Source organism: Anopheles stephensi, chromosome 2 (genome assembly GCF_013141755.1).
Source record: "Anopheles stephensi strain Indian chromosome 2, UCI_ANSTEP_V1.0, whole genome shotgun sequence".
Classification (NCBI taxonomy): Eukaryota; Metazoa; Arthropoda; class Insecta; order Diptera; family Culicidae; genus Anopheles; species Anopheles stephensi.
Window position 1 is genome coordinate 88,142,725 of NC_050202.1, and position 27,904 is coordinate 88,170,628.

Here is a 27,904-nt window from a genome sequence, read left to right on the forward strand (position 1 = left end):
TGGGCTATGGTTTGTGTCATCGAAAATGCAATAGATGGCACTACTGATCACTTAAAACATGAGGCGAAAAAAGCAGGATAATAATTATTCGAAATTAAAAATATTTTTTAAATCATTATGATAATCACTAACCACTAGCACTAGGCCAGGCCGTCCCTAACGAATGGTGTTGGTCATAAATAAAATTTATCTTCAACAACCGCAATTAAAAACATCATTTGATGCCCCTTCCACTGATAGATTCTCGTAACGAGTGAAAAAGGAATAAACAAATTCCATTATCCTATTGAAGCCACCACGGCAAGCTCTCAGACCACTGCCTTATACAGCTGGTGGTGAATTATCCGTGGTGAGTAGCCTTCCTGGCTACACCAACACTAACGCACCATCGTATTGTTTACACACAGCAGCAGGCAGCAGCAGCGCATTCTTTGTTTGACTTTCATCATAAAATCGTTAGCGTTAAGACGCACGGAGGCGTTCGTCCTGCTCGGAAACGGGAGTTCCAGTAACGTTTGTACCTTTTCTGTAGTGGAAAACTTTAACACCAAGTTGCAAACGTGAAGTTTTACATCACTTGCACTAGCTTTCTAATCCTCCCATCGCTCTAAATAACGCAAATAATGCAGTGAAAAAAGTGTTGGTGGGACGCGGATAGGACGCGCGCTCCATGGCGAACCATCGTTCTGAAGGACTCTTTCGATAAAAACGGACCCCCAAGCATCGTCCCCCTCCTTGGAACAACTTACTGGAACACACGGCACATACACATATCGACGGATCATCGCAGGCTGGATACATGCAATACACACCCATAATACGGTAAAGAGTGAAAAAAATCTTCCAACTTACTAACAACTATTGCCATTTGTCCCGGGAGAGCTGTGTTTTTGTTACTAAGAGAGGGATGTTTGGTGAAGCATCAGAAGGAAGCGGAATCACCCCGTAAATGCTGTGATAGAGTTGAAAAGCGTAGCATAGGAAATACGGCCTGGAGTGGGCACAGCGAACGACGCTGCTTTTCTGTGACCGTTTTAGGTGCATCTTGTATTACGCAGACCAGCGAAATTAGATGCACAAAGCCAGGAAATACAGGAGCTAGCAACTAGAAAAAGTCCCCAAAGCGAAATTGAAGCTCCACTTCCAGGATGATGAAATAGAACGGGGAGTAGCATTTTGTTTATTGGCTGTGTGTTAAAGCGCAGAGCTGCTCCGTTTTGGCTTCCATTTGTGTGGGAGTGTGATTATCGTCGCTGTACGAACGCGCATCGTACAAAAACATAAGCAACGCACGGCTGGGTAGTGTGCGTGCTCAAAGAGAGATGCTCGGTTGCGATGCGAGTTAGCATAACGGATTTCTAAACATCGGACGACGCTTGAAACGCCGTTCGGGTTAGCATTAGCGACGGGAGGGGATGACAGCATACACACAAACACACAAAAACTGGAAGGATTGTGGAGTGCGTCGTGCGCTGTGGGTCATCATCATCATCTCGCCTGTAGCCTGATCAGCCTCGTACATATCCCAGCCAGTTTGAAGGAGCCAGCTCGCTCGCACACACAACAACGCACAGCTGGTTCACACAACACAGGCAGCACACAACGGCACAAAGCAAGCGAAGGCGACGAGCCCAGCAACACACACCAATACAGAACCAACAGCGCGATTTGCGTCGTCCAGTGTGAGAGCGCGACGGAGCGACTGCGATTGCGTGAGAGCGAGAGCGGGCGAGAGCGATTGGTTCGCAACAAATAAACAGCAGCACCAGCCACAGCAGCAGCGAACCCCTCCGTCTGATTCTGTGTTGAGCCCGCGATTCGAACAGCCAAACAAAAGGCACGACAAACGGCCGAACGCGTACGGAACGAACGGACACAGTGCGACCCAGCAGCAGCAGTAGCAACACAGCAGTCTTGTGCGAAAAGTGACAACCTGCCCAAAACGGAAGAAGATGGTCCCGTCGCTAAGGTGAAAGCTGCCTACTCGGACCAACAACAAACATCATCTGTGATATATGTGCGCGCGCCCATCGTCCGCCCGTGCAGTGTGCATTCCTGCAGCGCCTCCAAAACGAGGAAAGCAATAGAAGCGCCTAGCTGAAGCAACCACAACAAATCTCACCGTTGTGAAGAGCGATGCTTCGATAGAAAGAAGGATACTAGTGTGTAACTTATTTGCCAGTTTAGTGTTTAGTACGAGCTTAGCATAAGTGATTTTAAATTATTTTAACATTTACGCGTGTAAATGGTGCTGTAAACAAGGAAGTTGTACGATTTTAAGAAAAAAACCCATCAACAAGACCAACCCCAAAGGTAAGTCGAGGGTGTTTGTGTGTCGCGGGTGAGAGTGGGGTGAGGACACGCCAGGAAAGAGGGTGAAGGTTGCGCGCTGCACACGGCTAGGAGCAATGAACACAAAGCAGGACAGAAGGGCATTTCGATTAAAAGGTGCAAAACTCAACTCCAAAAAGGGGATGATGCAATGGAAAGGAAACAACGGATGCTAAGACCTTCTCTCCTTCTGACCAGCTGACATTGAACACAGCCGTACGAAGAGTCACACTCCGTGTTCCTTGTACGCGTTCAGGGACGTGCTGTGTGCTTGACGCGCGATGAATGTGCTTAAATGATTGTTGAAGCGTCCTTCCCAGTGGATATTCATCTCGCGCTTTTTCTTTTTTTTTGGTTTTCAGATAATTAAAAGACTAGTTAGTGAAAAGCATCATCATCAACATCATCATCGCAACTTGATCAAGCATATTGGGAACGAGCGCGCGCCAGAACCGTACTCTGTGGCAAGAAGAAAAGTTTCAACCCCCCCAACTGACGCAACATTTTCAACGACAATTTCTAAATACGAAAATTGAAAATCATTAGCGGACGGGAAAAAAACACACTCGTACGCACACACACACACATACACACATGCGTGGAGACTCGTTGAGGTTCAGCGAGTTGCTGTGGTGTGCGTGAACGTCAAACCCGTTGGAGACCCTCGTCACTGTGGAGAGCAGTCGCGCTCGCTCACCAACACATCGAACTAAGTCTACACAACCGCAGCACGTAGCGGACCTGATGTGCTAGTTTCGGCAGCAGCAGCAGCAGCAGCTCGCACCCGACCAACTCTCCACACTGGTCGTCATTGTAGAATCTAACACCGAGTTGAATAGTTCTTTATTGCTGGACACTGGGGTGACGCAAAAGTGAGAGCCACAATCACGGAAGCATCCGGGTAAGTGATCATGTATTTTTTCTAGTAGACATTCTGCGACGGTTTCTTGCTCTCGGAATCGAAAAAGGTGCGAGTCGAAAAACGAACGACAAATAGTGAAAATGTGTGAATCTACGCCACGGCGGTGTGCTGCCTCGCGGTTGCGGCATGGTCACGCGGCAGCCATCTTGGATTTTGTCTGCTGGTCGTAGGAATGTGATGTCAGCGCGGTGAAGCAATGTGTGGATTTCGTGTGTGTGTGTGTGTGTGTGCGGTTGTAGGGTGCGCGGAGAATCTTCAAACGCAGGTTTAATATTTACTTCACAATTTCAAAATGTGTGGCCAAGTGTGTGGAAATTTCATGGTTTAGGAGTCCTCTGGTAGGACCTTTCAGGAGTGAGGTTTTTTTTCTTGCACGGGTCCCTTATTGACGCCCGCGATGAGAAACGTCAGGGTTACGAGATGGTGTGAGAAATTTCGCGAAATCTTCATCATCATCATGCTTCTTCTCACTATTTCACGTTAGCACGCGCGCGTGCTTTGACACCACCAAACGTGTCGAATCATGATTGAACGTGAATTTGCCCGGAATGAGCGTTGGTTAGGGATGAAGCTTGTCAGTACAGGATTTTGGGCACGCCAGTGTGTGTCACAACAGCACATAAAATAATATTGAAAGAGTGCGTGAATTCTGGTGCCTTTTCTTTGTGAGCGTCTCAAATTTAGCGGGATGACGCATTTATTTTTTCTTTTGTACTGTTGCTAAGCGAGACGGGACAATTAGAAAAATGAAACTTCATCCAAGCACCACCGCTGAACGCAACATCATAATCAACACCACTACAAATGCATGTAGAAAATTTTGTTCATTAGCGCAATCGCTGAACGACAAGTCGTATCATGTTTTTTATAAGGCCTACCCAGATCGCTGCTCCACTATGTGGGTGTGTATGTGTGGTCTTGGATGTGGAGCTTAGATGCGTTTGTGTGTGTGTGCGCGACATGATGTTGGCTGGTTTGGTATTGGTGTGTAGAGAAGATACGATGTGGAGAGTTGAGCGAAATCATCTGTTTCAATGCGCGAAACATTGCGAAAGCAAGACCAGGGGGGGGGGGGGGAATGATGTTGGGGAAAACTGTGGTCGCCGCTGTTGGAGCTTCTTCAATTGGAGAGTCCTACGAAAAATGCATATTTCACAGGGGAGTATTTTGCCTCGGCGAATGCTCTAGAGAAGCTTGATTCGTATAGAACGATATTTAAAAAAAAGCCCCAATGTAGATACTTCGTGGCTACAATTATGGAATCAGCTACGGTCATTGCTTTTATTAAAATACTTACTAGTTTGTAAGTGTTTTTGTTTCCTATTCATTCCGCTTGGTATCGCTTAAATAGTTTTAGGACGTGAACGCCACCGTCGTGTAAACGTCCAACCTGAATATCTCCTCCTATAAAGAAAAAGGGGCCACCGAAAAAAAACGGGAATAAATTTACATACAATTCACCCCCCGCTTCTGAAACTCCACTTTTCGTTAGCTCTCCCCAATGAATTTGCACAACAAATCAACACACAAATACATCCGCCAGCTCTGAGAGACGACAGAATCGAGCTCTGATGCTCTGAGCTCTGGTAATCGGGTTTCTTCAATCCTCTCTGGCTGCATTTGTGTGTGTGTATGCTTCTGGTCGCTTTTCAGTCTTCCACAAATAGGCGAATAAAGCTGTGGTAGCCAGCTTCTCGCCTACCGATTCGCTTCCAGAGCCTTCCACCGTGCATATAAACGCATTCAACCCGATTGTGACGCGCTACTACCACGCAGCGTCGTCACACAGCTTGACGCAAATAAACAAACACCTCCTTCAGTCGTTGCAGAAAAGCACCAGCAGCGCTAGCTTGCAAACGACGGGGTCAAAGAGGCAGCTTTTTTTATGTTGTACTCGGATGACCGAGTTCGATTGCCACCACCACCTTGTCCAACGAATGACATGTTCGTTCGCGCGTGTGCCGTTGTGCGCATATGCATGTTTTGAGCACGTAAAATCATTTTCTTCTCCGTAGCAAACCATTCTGGGTCACCATGGAAACGAAGCAATGCATTCTTGAGACACGCTGCTGCAGTACGGGCGCAAAATTGAAAATATTCTCGCGAAGATGGACGATAAACGATGGACGCTGTGTTAGATTAAGAAGCTCTGCCCTACTTTCTTTCGCTGCCATGACACGGTGTAACAAACATCAACAATATTCGACACGGAAACATAGCGTCTATTTAACCTTGTGTGGATCGATGTTGAGCCTGACTAAGTAGCTCAATGTCGGCGGTTGAGTCACTCGCATATTCGAGCGGATTATTGCGGTTAAAATCCGGGTTCATTCTTTGTGTCACCTTTAGCGGTGATATCGCATCGTCAAATACAAACTTTCCAATAATGTGCACACCGTCATCGTAAGAGGGTGTCTCGTTGTAGGTTCACTCGTCGACACACACACGCAGGTGTCACTTTTCAGCCCATTGCTCCGGTTTCAGGGTGAGTGTGGCAAGAGCTGGTCCTACTCACGCCGCCCTTCCACGTTTTCTGTAGGCTGATAAAGACCGTCAACTGCATTCGGGAGCTCTGCTTCGCTTTGTTTGCTTACGATGGTGTACCACCGTTCGTGTACAGCGCGTGATACGCACCGTATGGCTAACGAAAAACGCCCTGGAGTTAAGCTAAGCAACCTAAGCATGGCCCTACACTTATCAGCTCATTAAGCAGCATAACACCACCACTACCAGCCATGTTCTCGATAGGGGTTGAAGTCTGTGCGGCTAGTGTTACACACTCTGCTTTCCATTGTGTGTGACCTACGGTCCCTGAAATGGTTGCTTCCGTCAGTTGATTCGCCCTAGATGGGGGGAACGTCGGTGGCTCACGTACGACGTTCATGTGGGCTGCACATGTCATCGTGCCCTCCTCATATTTGAAAGCAATCTTTTACAAAAGTAGCTTGCACTGCGTTGCTAAAAACGTGATCGCTGGAACGTACCTTTGCAGTTGCCTATTTTTAAACCGCATGTTCCGCTTTCGGGGAGGTGTGTAGCAAACACACATCCTGCTTAATTGCATATTTGCTTTCATCGTATATGGACCGTTGAAATCTGTTTCGTAAGATGAAACCAAAACATAGACGTTAGGCCTTCTAAGCCAACCCCGGTCGGGGGCTGATAATACTTGGCAGCGTGATAAGGAGTATTGTATGTTACTGTTCTAAGCTCAGTTCTAGATGTGTAATGCGAGGGCTTGAATTAAGGGGCAAGATGACGAGCAAAATAATCGTAATAGCTCTTGAATAACAGCCCTTATGACTTGTAGGTTGTCTTGATCAACCCAATTTTTCAAAGCAATTTTTAAATACATTTTGCGCCTAGACTGGAATATTAATTATTCGACGTCATTTGAAGCTTTGGCGACGCAACCCCCGTGTACGTCTTCCGCCTATTGTTGACACGACCTTCATCGCGCTAGATTAAAAAAGAAACGAACTTTTCCATGTTCGTCATCATCTACTGCGTGCTGAGCTCCTTGTTTGGAAAAGATAAGTTTTTCGGTAGATTCGCACCCTGCAAACGTTGACCACACACAACCACACACAACCATGCTAATATGATTCATAGAAGACCAAAATAGGATTTGGTTTTTGGAATTTTAAAATTTTCACAAGAATTATCTTTATTTTACCTACTTTTATATTAATTCTACCCATCCCATATCACATGTGACGTTCGGCATGGAAGAATGTGTAGCCTGCTGCCTGTCGTTGTGCCCACCCTCATTTCATTAGTGAATCATCATTGTTGTTAATGTTTTAAAACCGTCTCCAAAATTCCAGCCCGGACCTTCCGGCCACGGGTACAGACTACGGCACAAGCAATAAATTCCAGGCCGCCGACATTAGCAGGTCGCAACATTCTTTTACGCCCACGTTTAACATTCTTCTTTCCTTCATTATCTATCTCCTGTTCCTACTTCCCCTTTTCCCCATTACCGACGACATGTTTCCCAGTCGTTAGCCGTAACTTGCTTTGTTCTGATTTTCCAGTGCCCGTAGACATGCGTTAACCTTCTTACATCCAAATATTTCCAGATTTTAAAGTAAGTGTCGAGTACGGAAGCGAAAGAAGCGTACAACGACATAAAGGAAATCAAGCAAGATTTGCTAATTGCATTGCAGCCTATGCCCACATATAAGCATAGCGAGAAATACAGGGTAAACAGACAAGACAGATTAGTTCTAGCCAACGTGTTCTGGTTCCAGCTCGCTCTCTGGTTGCTGCCCAACGTCTCTGGCGTTGATTGTTCTGGTTGCGTTCTTCACTCTTCGGACATTGTTCCTTTTCTGGCGTCGTACGTCGTACAGCAGCGAATCGAGTGCTCACTTTGCTTGGATCAAGGATCGCTTCCCGGTCGAAGCAAATAGTGTGTGGATCACCTTCGAATACGATAGCAATCTTCACCCCGCGGAGGAAATTGCTAAGACAAAACAAAAAGCAAGAAAACGCGCACGCGCAAGTCAAGGATAAAGCTGGAGAAGAATTCAAACCAGTACTCTCACGTGTTCTCCTCCAAAGGAACTCCAGGGGACGGGCACTGCCTGGCGTCAGTAGCGCGAACCGAAGAAGTAAATCGTCGGCTAACCATAAAAAATCGTACGAAGGTCTTTTAGATCGTTTGAGTTCAATACCGTGTCCCGGTTGGTCTCTCCCCACGAGTCCCACACCGAAGTGAACGAGATTTAATTGACCGCTGTGTGCGAAAGGACTAAGAGATTGTAGTTTTGAACACTGTCTGCGAGCCTCATCTCGGCTCGTTTGCGATCACAAGAAGAAAGAGGGGTTTGTGATCTGTGTCTGTGTGAGTGTGTTGTCCTCCTCCTACTGTCGTAAGCTTGTGCCGCATATTGTTCTTCCACACGATTCTGGCCCGGTGTGCAAAGCAGGCGTGCGTCACTCAGTACGTGTGAACAAGACAGACCGTAAAAAGAGTATTAAAGTTAGTTCGTGTCGCACTTGCCTTAAAAGCGCGTCCGAACCCGACTGGTGTATGCTCGCATCGAAGTCCTCCGTACTTGAGTTGTAATAGACGAGAAGATTCAGCCCCTGCTACTGACACCCTCCTGTTGGCTTTTTGAAGGATCGAACTGTGCGCAACGGAAGAAAGAAGCTAAGAAAGGCCAAGCTAAAAAAAAAAGGGGGAGCGAACCGAGGGTTTTTTCTGAGTGTCACATTTCAGAAAACGGGTTACGAGCGTAACCGTCACTATACTAGTACCTATCGTTTTGCAACTTCCGCAACCGATCGAGTAATACACGACGCTATAAACGGACTGCGCCACGAACGGACCTCACATCTGGCTGTGCGTGCAGAACGGTCGAGTCGAGTCCTTACTGGATTGGCTGTGTGCAGCATCCACACCCGCTTTACAAGAGCAAGAAATATCAAAGAAACACACCGATTGTTGATCTGGAGTTTTAACATTGCTTGACGAATCGAATCTCTCTTGTTCTTGTTTTCTTTCTCAAATAATTCTCCAAAACCCGTTCAATCTCGCGGGGCGTCCCACACTTACTGTGCGAAACAAACAATTCGGACGTAAAACATCCGTGTTTGATTCGTCGGACGCGCTGTGCTTGCAAACGATACGAACCGGTAACACGAAACACCAACCAAAAAAAAAAAACCCCTTTGCACGTTTCGTGTACAAACAGGTACTAGGCCAGCCCTCAGTATGTCTGTCCCTGTGAGCTGCTACTCTGTCGATAGCATGAGCAACATCGATCAGCAGCCCATCGGAATCAGCGGCCATGGTCTACACCCGTCCAACTCCCCGTCACGCATGATGGCGATGATGATGGAGGAAGACGATGACCACCACCGGCCAATGATGAGGATGAGCGAAGCGAACGTTCATGCGCACGACCAGACGATGCATCACGATCAGCGGATGTTGTCAGAGGAGGGCCGGCTTGGGACACCGGATGCTGCTGATGGAGTTCTGTTGGCGTCGCACGACTGTCGCCGCGGTGGTCCCAATGCCGCGGGCCCGGGCAGCGACAGCACCAGCTATCACTACCCGCCGCATCACCAGCATCACCACCACCACCACCATCACCATCGGCACCAGTCGATGATGATGGATACCGCCGCGGACGGCACGGGATGCGCCAATCATGACGATGGCCAGGACTTAGCCGGAGCTGCCGGGGCAGCGGCAGCGGCTAAGTGCACCTCACCGTATAAGCACACCACCAACACTGCATCATCATCATCATCATCACCACCATCATCATCACCGGCTTCAGCAACCGCCGGAGCAGCAGCAGCACCAGCAACGCCACCAGCACCGCAAACCTTCGAGGAGATGATGGCCAAGCTGAGTGAGCTGCTTGCCCTGGAACCGAAGTACCAACCGAACCTTTACCTGCCGCAACAATCAGTCGTAAGTACAATGCTATTTTGACTTTCGTAGTTGGTAAGTCCGTCTTCGAACGTATCGGGTAGCACTTTCAAGTTCAAACACGCACGGCAGCATTCCAGCATATTTTCGGTGCCCCGAGTGAAACGAAAGGTATATTCCAAAACAACAAAACAGCAAAAATCGAAAGTTTTAATGATGACGCGGAGGACCAGAAAAGCAGCATTTGCTTCACACTCTCTCGAACACCACCACCGAGCAAAGGCAGGCAGGCTTGGGCTGGCCGCACATGTGCCACCAACATCGGGTGTTCGTCATGCCAATGTTCATGGCTGCTTTTTTTCGCCCCACTGCTGTTGTTCAAGCTAATAGCTAAGGCGATTATAGCGAAGCGGTGCATGAAAATTGCACGTGAATTATGGACATGTTTTTATTCCATTAACTCTGGCTAGCTGTTGGTAAATGAATTTTAAGGCGAAATAGGCAAAGATTTTAGCAATCGATGAATGTTTCGATGGTTGCGTTGTGAATTCACTTTCCGAGTTGAGACATTCGGGAAGAGATGGCTGACGGGCAACTTGGTTATAATATTGACACAATTGGTAGAGTACTGTAGGTGAGGCCAATTTATTTGCTCCTTATGGGGGTAGATTTGCTTTGCATGTCTGTTTTTTTTTATCTGCGCAATCAACCGATATGTGTTGTCGTTTTGGGGTGTTGCCTCCGGTTGGGATGGGGTGACTGCTCGTCTCCAGGAAGAGGCTTGCTTTATCTATGTTATTAGGAAGCTCTGTATCAGTGCAAACAGTGGATAAGGAACGTTTTCAGTTCAAGTTCACCCCTGGATCGCAGGCACGATCGAATTGAGGGGAGACATTTTGTTTTTTTTTTTTACCATGTAGGACGGCCGTAAGCTGTAATACAATAGAGTTCTTCTTCCTTGGCATTATTACAACCTCGAGATGTCTCGGACCTGCCATTCCTGGCTTTCTGTGATTTAATTTTACGCGTGGAAAAGTAGTCAGCCATGCGGTCCAGATGGGATTTGAACCCCGGTCCTGCCGTTTGAAGACCGGCGCCCCAATACAATAGAGTGCCAAACATAAAAGGCTTGTTTCGTTATGTTGTGAAATTTAACAACAACGTCCAAATTAAATGCAAACGTTCAGTCTGTTTGTGTGTCGTTTGTACCAGCTTTTTCAAACGACAAACACTTGCAGGATTTCACCCGCTAAACGCTAAACATCCGCTTTTTTTCGGGTTGGTTGTTTTTGGCTTGAATCATCTTTTATTCATTAAAAAGCTCATCTTTCGTCTACGGATGTGTGTACCGCAAGGAAGGAAGGAACCTGTTTTTTCCACACGGATACTATGACGGGGCTCTTCTGCTGTGTTGTGGGCTCTTCCTCTTCGAGTATATATTCGAGTGACACAAATACAGATTGCTGTTGCTGTTGCCTCTCTGCTACACTACACACAGGAGTTGAAAAATATGTTCCGCGACCTGATGGGGTTGACGAATGCGTGTGTGTGTTATGCTGCCCTACAGATTGTGTGTGTGTGTGTGTGTGTGAGTATGCTTCTTTTTTGCACATTTTTTCCCTTGGTGGGGGTATGCGTTGCGATCACGTAGTCACTTATTTATAGAACGCGCGCGATGATGGCTTAAAGGGGAGAAGGTCTGTCTGTACAATGTTGTTGCACGATCCACCAAGGTTCGTATGGACGGACGGATGAACAAGCTTCTCGAATGTTTTGCTATTGTTAAGCAAAAATTACTAATTTTGCTTGGAATTCTGCTTCGATTGCAGTTAAAGCGAAGGATTACTACGTTTGCTAACAGAAAAACAACTTCACACTCTAGAAATCGATGATGCTCGTTGTTGTTGTTGTTTTTCTTATACGAGCGCAAGAAGAGATAACCAAGAGCAACACACATCACCCGACATTTGTGTCCGTTCCGACGGTGGTGGCATATTTTATTATCACCGTGCACAACACCGTACGAGAGGCCTGTATGTCTGATGGCATGACCCACTGATAGCCTGCCCACAACCACCCTTCCAAGAAGTCGTATCTGCGGTCTAGGATTTGCATCTGTATCTGATAGTTACGGGCTTTTGCTTCTAACCGTTTCTTAACACTTCAATGTTAGAAGTTTTTTTCTAAAGCGGTTGGATCAATAAGGTGAACTTTACGGGAGAGCGCCCTTTAAGCGGGGAGAGCTGCCTGGTGGGGACTATTCTAATTTGTGTTGATAATGAGTTGTTGATGCGATGGAAGACACTCGACGGGTTCTAGTCTGGGTTGTCTTCAGTACTTTTTGTTCAAGGGGTCTAACGGTTAATCTGGCCATGAATAACTCGGCCCAGTAATCCGCTGCCTTATCACGTGTATTTGTGTTCAAATTACGCTCAGGAATTGAGTGAGTGATGTTGGGATCGTACACGAAATGCTAAATCTCAATCCAATATGGGCTAATCATCGTGCGAGTGAAACAAAAAAGAAGTATATTTCCTGATACTACTTGAAATAATAAAACATGGATGTGGGGGGGGGGAGGGGGGGGGCGTGCCTAGTGTTCCATATAAAGTGAAGCAATTGTAAGCGAAACAAAACAAAAAAGTCACCTCACATTCAATCAAAATAACGTTTGCAGCATGATTGTACCGTTTTTTTACACCGCGTATCTCGCGTACACCGCGAGGGAGCGCGTTATCAGCGAGTGTTTGTGTTGTACGTGGTGGAATTAAACCGAAAAGTATCCCCGGAAAAAGGTGAACGACCGTATGAGCGAATGGCAAAATGGCGGAGGGTGGCCAATCTGGTGGTCCTCTGATGTACTAGCCCGACACTGCGTGATAATGTGTGATAAAATAGAAATAATAACAGACCTTTACCTCTATCGCAGATACTGGCCTGTCGCATGTACGTCACGTCCGAGAGTCCGAGACTTGTTGTCTTGCTTTTGTGAAGATAACCGACGTCGGATAGGCGGCGGTTGAGTTGGGCACCCGAGATATAATTGTTTCGTACCGACGGAAGATGATAGGTGTTGTAGGCTTTTGCTAGAAATGATCCAGTAATAGCGACACAACTCTGTTGAACCACTTCGGGTTCGACGAGAGATACGCCATGTAGTCAGTGAGGGAGTCAATTAGCTTGTGTGTGATTTCCATGTTAATGCATACGCTAATAAACATGGGCATACAATTATGGATGGCGGCGCGCGAACCCTTTCCGGGTAGCAGGCGAATGTAAGGTGCCATTCTGGATTGGGGTGTGTTGTGGCCGCCAGCACCGGATTGGTCTTCGTTTGCGTCACATTTTACCAAAGCGCTTCTTACTGCACTCCGGCTATAAGTTAGCTTTTGGTCGCAGATGAACTATGCATAACCGCATCCAACGGGAGCTTCCCCATGTTCGTAGACGACGCGTCTTTTGTTGGAGAAGTGATGCGTAACGGAAAGAATGGATTGTGTTAAACACCAAGATTTCTTGGCTATTCCTTGGATATTTTTACTAAACAATGATGCACCAAGGAAACGGTGCTTCTCTAGCCGCCAGTGCCAAGAACGATATACACCTTCACTCGAGATAATATAATCGCGCACAACTATTGTAGTGGGGCTTGTGTGGATGTGTGTGTGTGTGTGCTGTTCGTTAATCATGTGTTAATAATTTCTCCCACATGTTGTTGCTCGCGCTCATCTCTCATGGTTTAGTCGCTTTATGTTAAAGATGTACCGCTTCAGTATTTTTTTTTCTTTATGCTATCTTCAAACAATGAAGAGAACGAATGGGCGAAGCGTGGAATGGATCGAAAAAGAAATGCAGAGAGAGAAAGAGAGATCGAAAGAGTTAGCAGTACATTGGCAAGGAAAAAAAAAGAATTTACATATGGATGAACCAACGGACATGTATCATCAGCGAGATAAATATATACACAATGCAGATATAGAGGAGCGAGGGACATAGGGAAAATTTTCCAAACACACACAGCTCCATTTGTTTACTCTGCTGGAAGAAGGAACAATAGTAGCTCTTGGCGACTTTATGCTTTATGCTATGTTATGCGCCTGTTTTTTTGTCGCTTTCAAATTTTTACACTTCAACGCGTCCATTCAGCCCTGGAAGTGTGGGAGACCGCCACCGGAACATCGTCCGGCCATTTCTCACCCATAGTGTTCTTCCGTGTTAGTTCTAGATTCGTCGAGTGTGTGTGTGTGTAGTAGGTCTAAAATCGAATGACCTGATGTGGCTTCTGGTAGGTAGGACATTATTGTACGTCCGTCATTGTTTTTTTTTGGCCTCGCCTGTCCTCTCCCTTTTTTACATTTTCGTGCGTGACCGTCACGGTCGGAAGAACTTTTCTGCACCGGTGCTGCTGCGAAGCTCGAAATATACATAAAGAGAAGGGACTTACAAATGGACATTGCTATGGTGTGTTTCGGACAGACAAACACAGTGTGTTTGTCATAGTTGTTGCGCCTGATCGCGTAAAGCCAAAATGGCACAAATGTTGGTGTAATGGAGAACTGGTTTAATCGAGTCAACCTCTCACAACAAAAATGCATCCAATTTTCGTGCAGACATTGAAATTGATCCTTAATCACTTCCGATCGGACGGTCTGTCATTCTACCTATCCTCGTCTGAAAATAAACGATGCAGAGCTTCTATCTGTGTGTGTGTGTTTAGATGACGCCAGACCTCCTCCGCACCCAGGGACTAGGGACGCAAATTTGGGAACCGGTAGAACCAGTTTTCATCCCTGCACATTAGCATGATTTGAGAGCTGTGCACACACACACACACACCTATGAGCGCCGTTTAATGGTACATGAGCCACCGTCGTCTCGGGCGGGCGTGTTGCGTGACTGTTCGGAGTAGCCAAACCAGATTGTAAAGGAAAGACGAGACATCATTACGTACAACGAGGCAGTACACACACCACCGCCAACAGTGCGTGGATGATGGTATAGGGGGGGCTCCGCACTTCGCAAGAGACAGTTGTTTTTGTCGAATCGGAGTAGGCATGACGTGTGTCGCGGCGGGCTCAGGTGCTAATGAGGAGGAGCAGTGGGGAAGAAGGTGTGCAAGATTTATTTTCGGTTTCAATGTCAACTGCTTTTTGATCCCTTCGTCGTGCGAGGGTTTGCTACTCTCGGGACTCTCCATCCTGCGTTTTCATCCCGTTTTTGGACCGAGGCAGGCGACACACAGTAGTGTTGTTGCTACTGTTTTACTCTTATTTTGGATCACATACTGGGTCGCTGTTTTGCATCACAAGCCCGGTGCATTTTTCTATGCACATGTGTGTTTGTTTGTGTGTGTCTGTCTTTTCCATTTTTATGTCGAAGGTGGTAAGCTTATTGATGCATGAAGAGCAACGTCCCGCATATCTCCACCAGCTTCGAGGCACATCTTATTTAGTCTCGATTATTCAAATGTGCAAACGGTGTGTGTCGTTTTTTTTCTGTTGCTTTTTTACGGTTCGCTGGGCAATTGACACTGTGTTGGCAGTTCATGTAGGAAACCTTGCTCGGTCTCGTCGGGCAACAGCTGCTAGTGCTGGTCCGCTTAAAGCTGCTATATTCTTCCCACATACATGGTTGTGGTGGTGGTGTTACGGTCGGACAATTTGTCATGCCGAAGGAGGATGTCCTTCTCTCGGCGCCCTATTGCCTTCAGTCGAACGATTTGCGATTCAGCTGTTTGCTGTTGCTATTGCTGTGAAGAAGGATACACAATTCTACGTGACGGGTGGGTCCTTCATGTTCAGGGTGGAAGTTTTGAGAAGGTCCGCCCTGCCGTGATTTGATTTCTCTCACACACTTTGATAGTTTCTAGCTCAAGATGAATAAAAGTGAAACTCCAAATGTATTGAACGAGACGACCGTATGATATGACGTCGTTCGCATCAGCGTTAAAGACAGAGAAACCACCGCTCCTCCCTTATGTTGGTGGGTTGTGATAGGCGTGCCACCCACCATAACCATCTTCTCTGCGCGTCGTACCCAATGCCCCGTACCCTCCTCTCCTATTGGTATGTGGTGGTCACTTTTGAAGGTTGGGTGGGTTGCGAATGCGCGATCGAGGTGGTGGTGTGTGAGTGTGTGATCTACCACGAACTCTCCCTGGTGTGTGCGTTTCTTCACGAACTGAAGAAAACATTCGTAACCATTCAATCTCCTACCAGGAGAGAGGGCACCCGATGTTGTTGACAATCTTCTACCATATGATGATGCGTCTCCGTTCGAGGTTTCAGGTTATTTTTGACCTCATTTTTACATAATCACACACCAACACATTTCGTGGCGGGGGTGGAGGGGTTCCGTTCCTTATCCCACTTTCCCGTTTTGGCAGATCAAGTGAGTGTGGTTTTGTTTGGAGAGACCAAGCAGATTGTTATTGTTTATGTTTGTTGAAATGAAATATTTTCTTTCTTTTTTCCATTCGAAAACGCTGATCTCCTCCAATATGGTTCGATTGCTATGAGATGCTCTTATATACACATGTATTTGAATTATACGGAACACACTCATTCACTGTGTGTTGTTGAACATTGGGCGCATCAGCAATTGACCCTGTATAAATTTGATTCGACCGATGTTTGTTAAATATTTATGATCCTTCTTCGTGTGCAGTTTTGTTTTGTTTACCGTTTCCCCAATTCCTTTCACGTCACATAGTATAAGCTGCTGGTTGGTTATCCTTGATGTGTGTTGTGCTGTGTGAGGCCAATGACACATGCCACTTTATTTATATTGTGTTTCGGGGTTTCTTCTTCTCCCTCTCTCCACAGAATGGCGAAATCACGATCGGCACCCGCGATGGAGCTGCCCATGTGCTGCGCTGCCTGAAGGTTTGGTACGAGCTGCCGAACGATGTCCTGTTCGCTGCCATTAACTTGGTTGATCGCTTCCTGACCAAGATGAAGGTCCGGCCGAAGCACATGGCGTGCATCTCGGTCAGCTCCTTCCATCTGGCGGTGCAGCAGCTTAGCATGCCGATCATCGACACCGAGGATCTGATTGCTATATCGCAGGTAAGCTTTCTTGTATTTTTTTTGGTTTAAAATAATAAATTCAAAATTAAGTTAAGGCAATTAAGAACACGGAGATAGATACGTGCTTAGAGACCGTTTCACAAATACAAACAGCTAAATTAGTAGATTGGGTTCTCACGCATACACCCATCCCTGAGCACTTTGTAGAGATATGCGTACACACGAACAAGCGTGAGGAGCTGCCCTTTTTTCGACACACTGCGGTGTTCAAGGGGCATGAAAATAGAAATCGATCGTTTACGACCGAATAAACACGATCGTGTTCGGGGAGGGACGGTATACGATTGAGTGTTAAATTAGCTGACATTTCCGTTCTCGAGCCAACATCACGATGAGTTTGCAGCCATTTTGTTCCGCAAATGTGTAGTGTATGCTCTTGTTAGTTTAATAATGTACCAGAGAGGAACCAAATGTTCTCCGTTGTAAAGTGCAAACGAATGAGACGCTTGCCATACTGCTAGGACTGAGGGCAGTACAGCGAGACAGCGGGAGAGGAGAGGGTGTGTTGATTAGTGTAACAATCATCATCACCACCATCGAAACGTCCCTACATCGCATAACAGACATGTATCACGCACTCAGTGCATGCGTCGTAACTGAACCAAACCGAAGTATCCAGACAAAGCGTAAACAACCATAGACCCCCTCATCGCGTTCGCGCGCGCTCCGTCTGTGCATGTGTGTACGGGGAGATCGTGTGTGATCGATAAAACGTTGAAGTGCGCAAACGTTAGGCTTCTTCATGTGCGCAACATATGAAACCGATGGCAGCAACACGCGCCGCGCATATCGTTGTTTGGTTATCAAGCCCCCCTGGCTTAAAGGCGGCCCATGAGCAATGACCGTTCGAAGGCAACGGAGAAGCTCCTATTGCTGCTGGGCTTGGCTTTCAATCACTTAACACTTGCAACAATTTTCTATTCGTTGGGCGCTCTTTGCCCTACTGTTTGCCCCTTTCGCATCGTACATTCTCATGTGGCCAGGGTTTGTGTACATAAATCACCGTCTTGATGGGTGATCAAATCGAGGGCTAGGTCTATCACTGCTGAATGTGGAGTAAAAGCAGTAAAGAAGCATGAGAATATGAAGGTTTGTGTGTAGAAGGGAAGGATGGTGGTTATGAAATTAGGAACAGATGTTTTGTCTCTCGTAAAACGGATCATCGCACGCCGTTGCCATCCGTTAAGGTACACTACTGTTGCATGTTAAAATTAATACGCTTTGCAGCATCTCTTGGGTTATGTATTCTAATCATTTTCCTTTCTCTCTTTTTACTTGGGTGTGCTCTCTCTCTCCCTATAGTGCCGCTGTACGTCACGCGATCTGGTGCGAATGGCGGACATTGTTGCTAACAAGCTGGGCGTCCAGATGAGTCTGGCCCCGGTAACGGCGCTCTCGTTCATTCGGCTGTTTTACTACATCTTCGAGAAGGCGGCGGATGCGCTCGGCCTGTCGGAAATTTTCAAATCGGCCATCTCGCTGGCCGATCTGGAGATGCGCCTGGAAATTCTGGCGTGCGACGCTAGCTGCGCCAGCATCCGCCCGTCCGAGCTGGCGCTCGTGATGATCTTCACCCAGATGGATGTGTACGTTAGCGCGAACAAGGACAACGGTCTGGTACACCAGCAGATTCACGATCTCGTTGACTACGCCATCCAGCTGCAGAAATTCTGTCGAGTGAGTATCGAGCGCTCTGAGCGCTACTACCACCAAATACCACGCCATTTACTAATAATCGCCACCGGACCTCGGTCTTATCTCACCCTTTCGCAGATCCCGGACAGCAGCTTCCTTTACAGTCACAGCATTGTGACGAAGATTCTATCGCTGTACAACGGTCAGCATAAGATCCCGTACAAGCAGCGCCTAGTATGGAAGCTTTCCTCCCGTACTATGCGTGTGCTGCGCCCCACTGACAAGTTGACCTCCTATTTGCCAACGATTGCCGAACACCACCACACCCACGGTCACATGAGCAGCAACAATCTTAGATTCAGGTATGGCTTGTTTTATTCATCTTTTTTATTTGAGTTGTTCGATTCAATAAGAACAGTTTGTAAGTACAGAAAAAAAATCGAGAGTAACGGTGTTTAAACCCAACTGTTTCTTCTCTTCCTTTGCGTCATCAGAACTGGCAGCGTAAGCTCCGAGGACGATGGGGAAGATTGGCCAACGTCGCCGATCGTCGCCGTTTGTGAACAGTTCGTGGACGAGTAAAACGATCTTATCGATCGGTTCGATCGATTGCGTCATCAAAATTACGCGCACACAACTCTCCTTTCTCCTACGTTTAGTGGTTTACTCCTCGTACGCGTGTCGTGTGTCTGTGTGTGGATGGAAGAGTTGGTGTTTTGTTAGAACCCAAACTCCTCCCATCCATGCTGTGTCCGTAAGCAAGAAGCGTACGACGAAACAAACGAATACGAGCAGATGAAATGACGGAGAAGCAGCAAAAAGAAAAGGAATCATTTTCGAGACAGAACCCCCCCATTTTCGCGCCGATGTGCTTTGCGCGTTGTGAAGAAATTCGAAACGAGAACAACCCTTGACAATCCTGACCAACGGCCCTCCCCCATATGAAACACACCTCCTGACCTACCATCGAACAAGGTGGACTTTATTGTTGCGTTATGAGGAGACCAGTTGGGTTTGTTGGGGGGTAAAAGGGGAGCAACAAACAAGGGATGCTGCTGCGCCGCGCTGCGTACCAGTTTAGCGTAGCAGCATCCGTATGTGATAACAACACACCATCAGCAGCTGCAACAAGAGAAGAAAACGAAACAAGTGATAAAAATTGCTTTACACAAAATGTTGACCAAGGCAATGTGGCAATACACACAACCAAAGGAACGATTCCCCCCCCTGTACCACACCGTCGGTGCTTCGTCCTGGGGGAGATTCGTTGCACCTTTTCGGTTTGCTGTAAGAACAACTTATGTGACGCGGTTCGGCAAAGAATCAACAGTAATGGCGGCGGAAAGGAATCAGCGACAGAGGAAAAAGCTCATCGAGCTGCGCTGCAACACACGACGACGACGGAACACACGGAAACACACGGACACTACTTCGGTTGGTAAATGTTAATTTTATTTTGTTTTCCTCCCTTTTTTTTTGGTGTAAGAGAAAATGCATATTTCTATAACACACACACACACACACTTCTTATTTCAACATAAATAGTGTAGGACCAACACAAAAAAAGAGCAGTCAGAAAACAAAAGAAAAAGCAACAAAATCAATTTAATTCGTTCGAGATAAGCTTTATCAATTGGGGGGAAGGTAAGAAAAGAGAATAGTGTTTATGAGATCGGAAAGGAATTTTGTCCTCGTTCGCGGGCTTAAAATTGACACCACGCCAGTTTTATTACAACAGGCGGTTAGAGAGAGAGTAACATCTTTTGGATTGTGGAACATTGGTGTGTGAGCAAATGAATGAAATGAACAAACTTTTCAAACACACACAAAGAAGCGAACGAAAAAAATCATCAAACAAAACAAAAAACAAAACAACAAAAAAACAATAAAATGCTCTGAAAAGTTACGCAAAAGTATATGCAAGCATAAAAACGGAAGATAAAAGCAAAATCAAAAAAAGTACAAAATATACAAAACGGTTTAAAAAAATCCTAGCCTGATAAGTTGTGTTTAGGGTTTAAATTGAATGGTCAGTCGCAACTTGAGACATTTAAATTACCCCGGAAGCAACTGCTAAGTTTAAGTGTGTGTGTGTGTGCGTGAAATCTCCCATCCAAGCAAACCGCTGCCTGTGCTGCTGCTGCTGCTGCTGCAAGCAAATGGTCCGTTTGGCGGGAGAATTCGCGCACCTACCCGTAAGGATTAAGGAATCATTAAATGTTGACACTGATATGAACACACGGAACGACGAGAATTACGCGACGCCGAAAATATAATAATGATGAAAGGAAATGGAAAAAAGGAAGGAAAACGATACGGACAAACGATCCTTAATTGGCCAGAAAACAGAGCGAGAGAGGGAGAGTGGGAGTTAGAGAGACGAAACAAAGAGAGAGAGAGAGAGGGAGAGGAAGAAAGCATTTTTTTTTGTTTATGTTTACAAATGTTATTTTGTTTTGTACCACCACACAACAAACACAAAAAGAAAATCTGTCTGGAATAATATTGATTTTCTGGTTGGTCCTGTTTATTTTAAGAACAGGAAATTCAATACACCACCACCACCACGATTGCACATTTTTATTGGAGCAACCGAAAGAAAACGGCCCAATATAGCTGCTGCGCCTATGGTGAACGACCACTATCAGAGAGAGAGAGAGGGGGGAGAGAGCCAGAGGAGATAGTAGACGAGAGAACAAGAGAGAGAGAGATACCTTTTTTTGATCGTAAAGCCAGTACTTTGAATGTGTTATTAGTGTATTAGGAAAGGCAAAGTGGTGGATGGATACCAGACCGACCAAGACAGAGCTGTGTTGTGGAATGGAAACCCGTTGCATGTTCCGGCCATTTGCTGCTGACACGGATCAAGAGACAACGGATGCAAAGTTTTATTTTTTGGGAGCCTGCAAAAGAACGTCCCTTTGCGCGTATTAGGAGAAAACGGCAGGCAAGTTCCACATTAGCAACAGCACACACACACACAAAAACAGTTTTTAATGCGAGTGATTGCTAAATGACCAACTACTACTAGTCTCTCCCACTCTCTGTTATTCATTTGCAATGAACAAGTGACAGGTGGATAGCGGCAGATCTGTGTTGGTTTAATTGGATAGGGGGAAAAAACAGCAACAACCTTACGACGACATTCATATTGAACTCTCTAGCAAAATTTTTCACTCATTAGGGTTTCTCATTAGGAAGACGATAGGGTAATCAAGAAATTATCAAATACTACACCGTCAAACAACACTCTCCCCCGGCAAGTGAAAGTGAGGAATGAAAATGCCAAACTATACGTACACTAATCAACAAACAAGTGGCATGAAGAAGAGCAACAGTAGAGTGAGTACGAGCTGCTTATTCAGACAGGTTTTCCTAATTTCTTTTTTAATAATTTTCGCTTGTCTAAAATTTTCAAATCACAATTTCTCCCTTCGCTTTGGTGTCGTAGAAGAATGTGTTGTTGTTTGGTAGAACTGTGTGCATATGTGTAAGTGTGTGAATTTGCTAGGGACAAACTCAAAACAAAAAAAAAGCAAGCAGGACGGCAGAACAAGATTAGACGATTGTTTCGCGTTGAACATGAGCAAGTGAACGCGGGGGAAGATGAAAATTGGTTTATTGTGAAAAATCGTTGCATTTCTCGTGTGCCCATTCCTGTGCCCGCCTCTCCAAAGCACGATTTGTAGGGAAAAAATGCTCTTGTGCGACGACTGGCTGGCTGGCTGGCTGGCTGGCTGTAGGTCGCACACCCGTCTCCTTTTTGTATTGTGGCAGAGTACGGCGAAGTGAGCAAACAGCTTTGTTATAAAAAACAAAAACACACGCTGCAAAAGAAACCGCAATTTGATCTCGAATAATAGTAAAGGAAACCCGGCCCCTCATTTCTCCCGCACGTTCGTTTTTGTATTGAGCATCATCATCCTTGGCGTGTTACTATGCTCCCAACTCAAGGGACAGATTAATGTAAGAGGACGCAACAACATTTCATTAAACATAAACAGAAGAAACAAAAACACACAGGGAGATACAGTGAACAACATCGGATTCGGTGAGAGAAAATCTCGGGAAAAAACACCACAACCGTTGCTCCTCTCACTGGGTGCGCGGCTAATATAACAAAATTTACGACAACAAAACGAACGTTTAGGTGGGGGAGGGGGGGGAGAGTAAGGAGCAGAAGAAATCGAAAAGAAGAAGTATTTTTTTATCTGATAAATAATATTAATTTATGAGAAACAAAAACAAACGAAACCGACTTTATATACTCGGTGGTAGGAGTGTTCGGGAGGTCGGAGATTAGTAGGAGAGGCAGGAGAGAAGAAAAAAAACAAAACATGTGATTAAATTTATTTAAAATGAGGAAGCCAAGAAGCAGATGCATCAAACGATGGAAACAAATGAAGTAAAAATGGGTAGCGCGCGCCAAATGATGGAAAAGCGAGATCAGCGGGGGCCAGGTTGAAGAGGTAGTAATGAAAGAGAAAAAGAGGAGGATATTGTTGTGCTTGCCTAATAAAGCGGCAGCGGCTTTTTTGCGCACATCACTTTCAGTTAATAGTGGCATTCGGGGTTTTTTTTTTTATTCTTATTTATTTGTACTTTAATGCCCCAACTGAAAGCTATTTGTGCAAAGGCGCTCCGTTTGGCCGGGCAAGCATAGAATGGCGCAGCATACCCAGGAGAGAAAGCCTGAAATAGGGAGATGAGCGAAAGAGGCAGAAAACGAGTCTCCACACGTGCTCTTTCACACGTGTTCCACGCACACTCACGCTCATCCGGGAAGATGTCATATGGCCGGGATCCTTTTCTTTTTTCTTTTTGTTTCGTTACGACCAACCGGAACCGGAAGACCGTTCGACAGAGACGCATCATTTAGCCAGCACCACCCACCCATTGCCTAGACAATTTTGGGTTGAATGCAACAATGCTTCATTTTTTCTCATTGCAAATACTGTTGTTAACAAAATGATGCACTTTATTATTATGTTGAGTAATTTTATAAATCCCACCTCTAGTTTTGTTGGTAACAGTTCGGTAACACACTGTTGTGCCCCGCTACCAACAATTTTTGTAAATTATTTTTTTTCTACATCCCACACCACCACACAAACGAGAATACCGCTGGTGGGTTGGCTGGTGCGGAAGAGATTTTAAACGAATATATTAAATTATTTATTACAAAACAAACAAAACCGCAGAGAATCCTGTTTTCCCCCAGAAACCTTTATATGAATCCTCGAACACAATTCCCCACAAATCTTTGAATATATTCCTCTCCATGGCGGTATATATGGTGGAAATCGAATGTGTTGTGTTGTGGCATCATGTGTGAAAAGAGACGAAAAGAAGAAGAAGAGGAAGGTAGGAAAAGAGGATATAAAGAACGGCAGCAACAAACAAGCAGAGAGCCTTAAGGAAGTGTAGAAGCGTATTAAAAATGTGGCCGAATAGTGTGTGAATAATAGTCAGCTCAAATGGAAAAAGAAGCAGCACACTACACTAAGGGCTATAAAAGAGGTGATAAAACATGATAAAAAACAGGAGAAGAAACCAACACCAACCAACACCTGAGAGAGAGAGAGAGGGAGAAGAGACACCAAAAGCGGTGTCTGCGCGCGCCACTATCTGTCGTAATTCTCGTTCGTTTCGATATGGGTAGTAATAGGACTAATTTGTATAGCTTTTTCTTTTATCTCTATTACTTTGTAATATTTTTTTAGGTATATTCTAAGTTGTCTACCCATTCACAAGCGTTCCCCCTAAAAGTACCACCCCCCGTTCTATTTCTTCCCGCTTAATATGAGATGCAATTAGCAAAATGACCTGTTGTGCAATCAATTTCCAATTACTAGTTGGCTTCTGTGGCCCCACACGCACGCACCACACACCTTCAAGGAATATGTTCATAGAACGCGACGATAAGGTCGGTTGTGTGAGTGGTGTGGGTTGTGAAGAGAACACACAGGACAGACACAAAGTGGAATATATGTATGCAAAGGAAGCCAGATGCATAGAAGGGAGTGCAATAGAGAGGAAAATGATCCTTCCTTTTTTTTAAAGCCCCAAAAGTCCCCTCATTTATTCAGTATCAAGTTCTCTCTCTCTGAACACATGCACCGACACAAGACCAGAAACAGGAAAACGAAAAAGTTAAAACAAAAATTAAAATAATCAAACACGCCTTAACAATTTCCATTTTTATATTATGAATTAAACTATAGTGAAAGCGAGAAAGCGTTTGCCGCATTAACAAAACTTGCACGAAAATCGTTAAATGATAAAGCAAAAGAAAATGAAAGTAAAAAAACAACCCATCGTTTTAAAGAATCTGTTTTAGTGTGTTAGCTTTTCTTCCTTCTTTGTAATTTATTGTAAACAGAGTAAATTTTGTCTCCATCACCACAACTCCCCGTTGTTTTCCAAACATTTGTCTCTTTTTACACAGCTACAGAAAGAGAAAGAAGTAATCAAACACACAAAAGGTGTGTGGTGAGAACAGAGAGGAGGATAGTAAAATGACAAAAAAAAATAGACTGTAAGGAAAATGTGTGCGTGGAAATGGAGGAAAACACGCGGTAGTAGTAGTGAAAATGAAAAACAGCATTCAAAAAAAAACCACGAAAATGCCACCAAAAAAATGCGAATGGAACCGCGAATACTGCAATAGAAGAAGGAACGTGAAGGAGAGAAAGAGAGAGAGAGAGAGAGAGAGAGAGAGGATCAGGAGAGGAACGAGAAGGAAAGAGAAGGAGGTCGATGTATAATTTACAGTCCCTTTAAAATGATGTTCCAATAGAACATAGTAGTAGGCGAGGATGAGAGTGCGAGAGCGAGAGAGAGAGATTACAAGTGTGTGAGATAGAACAGAGCAAAAGAAGAAATGAAAGTGTGTGTATGTGCGTGCATGGAATAAGGAGTAGTAGATCGTGTAATCCGTGCACATTTGAGGGTATATAAGTGAAGAAGCGTGTGTGTATGTGTGTGTAATGTGAAATAATACTATTAGAGTTCGTACACGAGGGAGGAAAACACATTACATTGCATATTAAAGGAAAAAAGAATAAATGATCTACACTTGCGAGACAAAAATGGCGCAAATATACAGCGGAAGAACAACAGAGCTAATACATGTGAATAGAGAGCAGAGAACGAAAAAAGAAAACAGTACACGAAAAACGAAAAGATGCGTCGTGGTGAACGTCACAAAGCCATTCTTAAGAAGTGCAGAGCAAAAATAAAAAAAAAAGAATTATTGATTTATTTATAAAAAAAAACTAAAACAACACACTGTTCAAATTATTGTGCTTCGGGAGGAAAGAAAATCATAGTTCTAATGTCTTTTCGTGGTTTTTACACTGATCGGTTGCTGAGATCCAAGTAGGCCTGTGCCTTCATTTTGAATACGACGTAGTTGGTCATGTCATGAGAATGATACCGGGACGACCCAACTCGTAAAGATCTTCTAAACCGATGTCGTTGATGCAACTACCAGGAGGTGGAAACCCGGCGTAATGGATTGGTAGAGGTAGGTGCCGTTCGTCGCCGTATTACTGGCAATCGATCGCGTTGTGAGATTAAAGCTTCTCCTTTAAAGGTAAAGCACTATTGGCATACTTTAAATTTTTATTTAAAAAAATAATGCAATCAGAAAAAAACGAACAAGCAAGTTTATATATTAACTCTACCATCGGCTCATGTTCCCCGTTGGCTCTCGTGCTCCCGTCTCTAGAGAAATTGGTTGACTGGTTTGATGCATCCGTAGGGTCGGTTATGAAGCAACCCGGAACGCGCTTCATGATTCCGATGCCCGGCTGCTCGAGTAGTTACTGCTGCTGTCCTCCGACATTTGCGACGACGATTGACGTTCGGACACGTTCTCGGAGCTGTCGTCCATCGGTACCTCGTGCTGCTTTCCGTTGCTTCGTTCCTCCGTAGCGGATGCCGGCTGATCGCGCTCTACGAAGTAACGGTAAGCGTCCAGTGCTGCTTTGGGTGGTATATTGTGTACCGGATGTGTGGGTAGTACCTCGTTCCGTTCGTCGCCCAGCACCAGCGGTAAGCTGTGAGTTTCGCAGTGCTGCGCTACAGCCAGACCGCTGAGCGTGTAGCAGGTGTGATAGATATCCGCTGGTCTGCAAATACAAAGCACCCTCGTTATACAGGTAACCGTTCGTTCGAATCGCACCCGGCCGTTCTACAATACTTACTTCCCGGGTTTATCGATTAAACCTCCATTTGGTCGCTGGCAGCAGATAAGTATGTACTCCTGTACCGCGTAGCGATTGAACAGGCTCACGTCCATGATGTGCTGCTGGCCTTCTTTACGCGCGATAAGCCCTTGGACGATCGGTACGAGGGCGCCCTGCCAAAACGAATAACAACCGTCGACCAGTTTGTTTGTGCGTCCCTGAAATCCTCCCTCATAAGCCAGCTGACGGTTCAGCGTCCACCGCAGCAGGGCATAGAGGTCAAGCTTATGCTCACCGCCCAGCAGCATAATGGCTGCGGCAGCACAGAACGAGTAACCGCCGTGCGCTTCCAAATCTGGCGCACCACCAAAACCACCCTCGTACGTTTGGCATTCCGCTATCCAGGCGGCCGTTCCCTCGAACAGCTGCCGCTCGTCTTCCGGCGAGAACGAGCACAGCTTGGCCGACGAAATGGCGCAGTACGCGCCGCGCACGTCCAGCTCGCCCCCGATGTGCATCCGGAACGCACCGTTACTTTTCCGCACCGACCAGAAGAACTGTTTCAGCGTGTGTCGATCGATCGCTTCCAGCGCTTTCTCCGTCCCGATTATGCAGAGTGAGTTAACTGCCGCGTACGTAGTGGCCAGATGAGGATCCTGTCCCGGACCACCACCGAACCCACCCCCCTTCGCACGGCATTTCACGAGAAAGTCCACCACCCGGTCCATTAGTTCGTGGGAAAAGCGCATGTTCAGTATGCTGGCCGCATTCAGCACCCAGTACACCATCCAGGGTCGGCTGCTGTCCAAGCATTCGTACGAGGACGACAACCGTTCGAGGGAGGACTGCAGGTAGCGCGCATGGTCCCCACGGTACAGCTTGGGCAGGGTCGGATCTAGGGCCGCGAGCTGTTCGTATCGGTCGTAGATCCGCTCGATCGATGATTCGACTTTTATCTACAAGCGAGAAATGATGGTTCTATTTTTAAAAATGCGTGTATTCGCGACGACAAACGCCACAAGCTGTGGCACGTTTTTCATAGCCACGATCCGCGGTATACCTGTTCCACCGAGGTGACTGTTTTCCGACCCTCATCGTTGGTGTGAAAGCGCTTGTACTGGGCCAGATTACGGGGTCTCTCTTCCGAGGCCATCTTGGTGTGAGATAGTTCCGATTGATTACAGTATCGGAGAGTTTTTATATTTGTTGTTGCAGCGTGCGATATTTGCTTCTATTTTCACAATGGATAACTAGCGCAAAACAGTTTCCTGCATCTTTTCACTTCGGTCCGGTTTGACAGGTCGGTGCGTGGTTGTGTTGGTGAATAAAAACAACAACAGAACTC

General features: G+C 45.8%; 2 protein-coding genes across 3 annotated transcripts; one reads left to right on the forward strand and one right to left on the reverse strand.

The window, feature by feature from the left end:
• Positions 1–411: 411 nt before the first annotated feature.
• Positions 412–22,182, forward strand: LOC118505061 (cyclin G). Of its 2 annotated transcripts, none has more exons than XM_036040337.1 (7): positions 412–822; positions 2,694–3,232; positions 8,956–9,686; positions 16,469–16,711; positions 18,035–18,409; positions 18,506–18,729; positions 18,862–20,258. In XM_036040337.1, the coding sequence occupies exons 3-7, from the start codon at positions 8,976–8,978 to the stop codon at positions 18,947–18,949; spliced, it is 1,641 nt and encodes a 546-aa protein (XP_035896230.1). In that variant the 5' UTR covers positions 412–822; positions 2,694–3,232; positions 8,956–8,975; the 3' UTR covers positions 18,950–20,258. The 2 variants fall into 2 exon arrangements, with proteins under 2 accessions (XP_035896230.1, XP_035896231.1); XM_036040338.1 differs by lacking the exon at positions 412–822 and adding an exon at positions 1,797–2,313 and having other exon boundaries at positions 18,862–22,182.
• LOC118505069 (protein farnesyltransferase subunit beta) lies at positions 20,127–27,883 on the reverse strand. Its single transcript, XM_036040352.1, has 3 exons — positions 27,620–27,883; positions 26,578–27,515; positions 20,127–26,502 (listed from the first exon to the last, which is right to left on the reverse strand). The coding sequence occupies exons 1-3, from the start codon at positions 27,710–27,712 to the stop codon at positions 26,163–26,165; spliced, it is 1,371 nt and encodes a 456-aa protein (XP_035896245.1). The 5' UTR covers positions 27,713–27,883; the 3' UTR covers positions 20,127–26,162.
• Between the last annotated feature and the right edge of the window lie 21 nt (positions 27,884–27,904).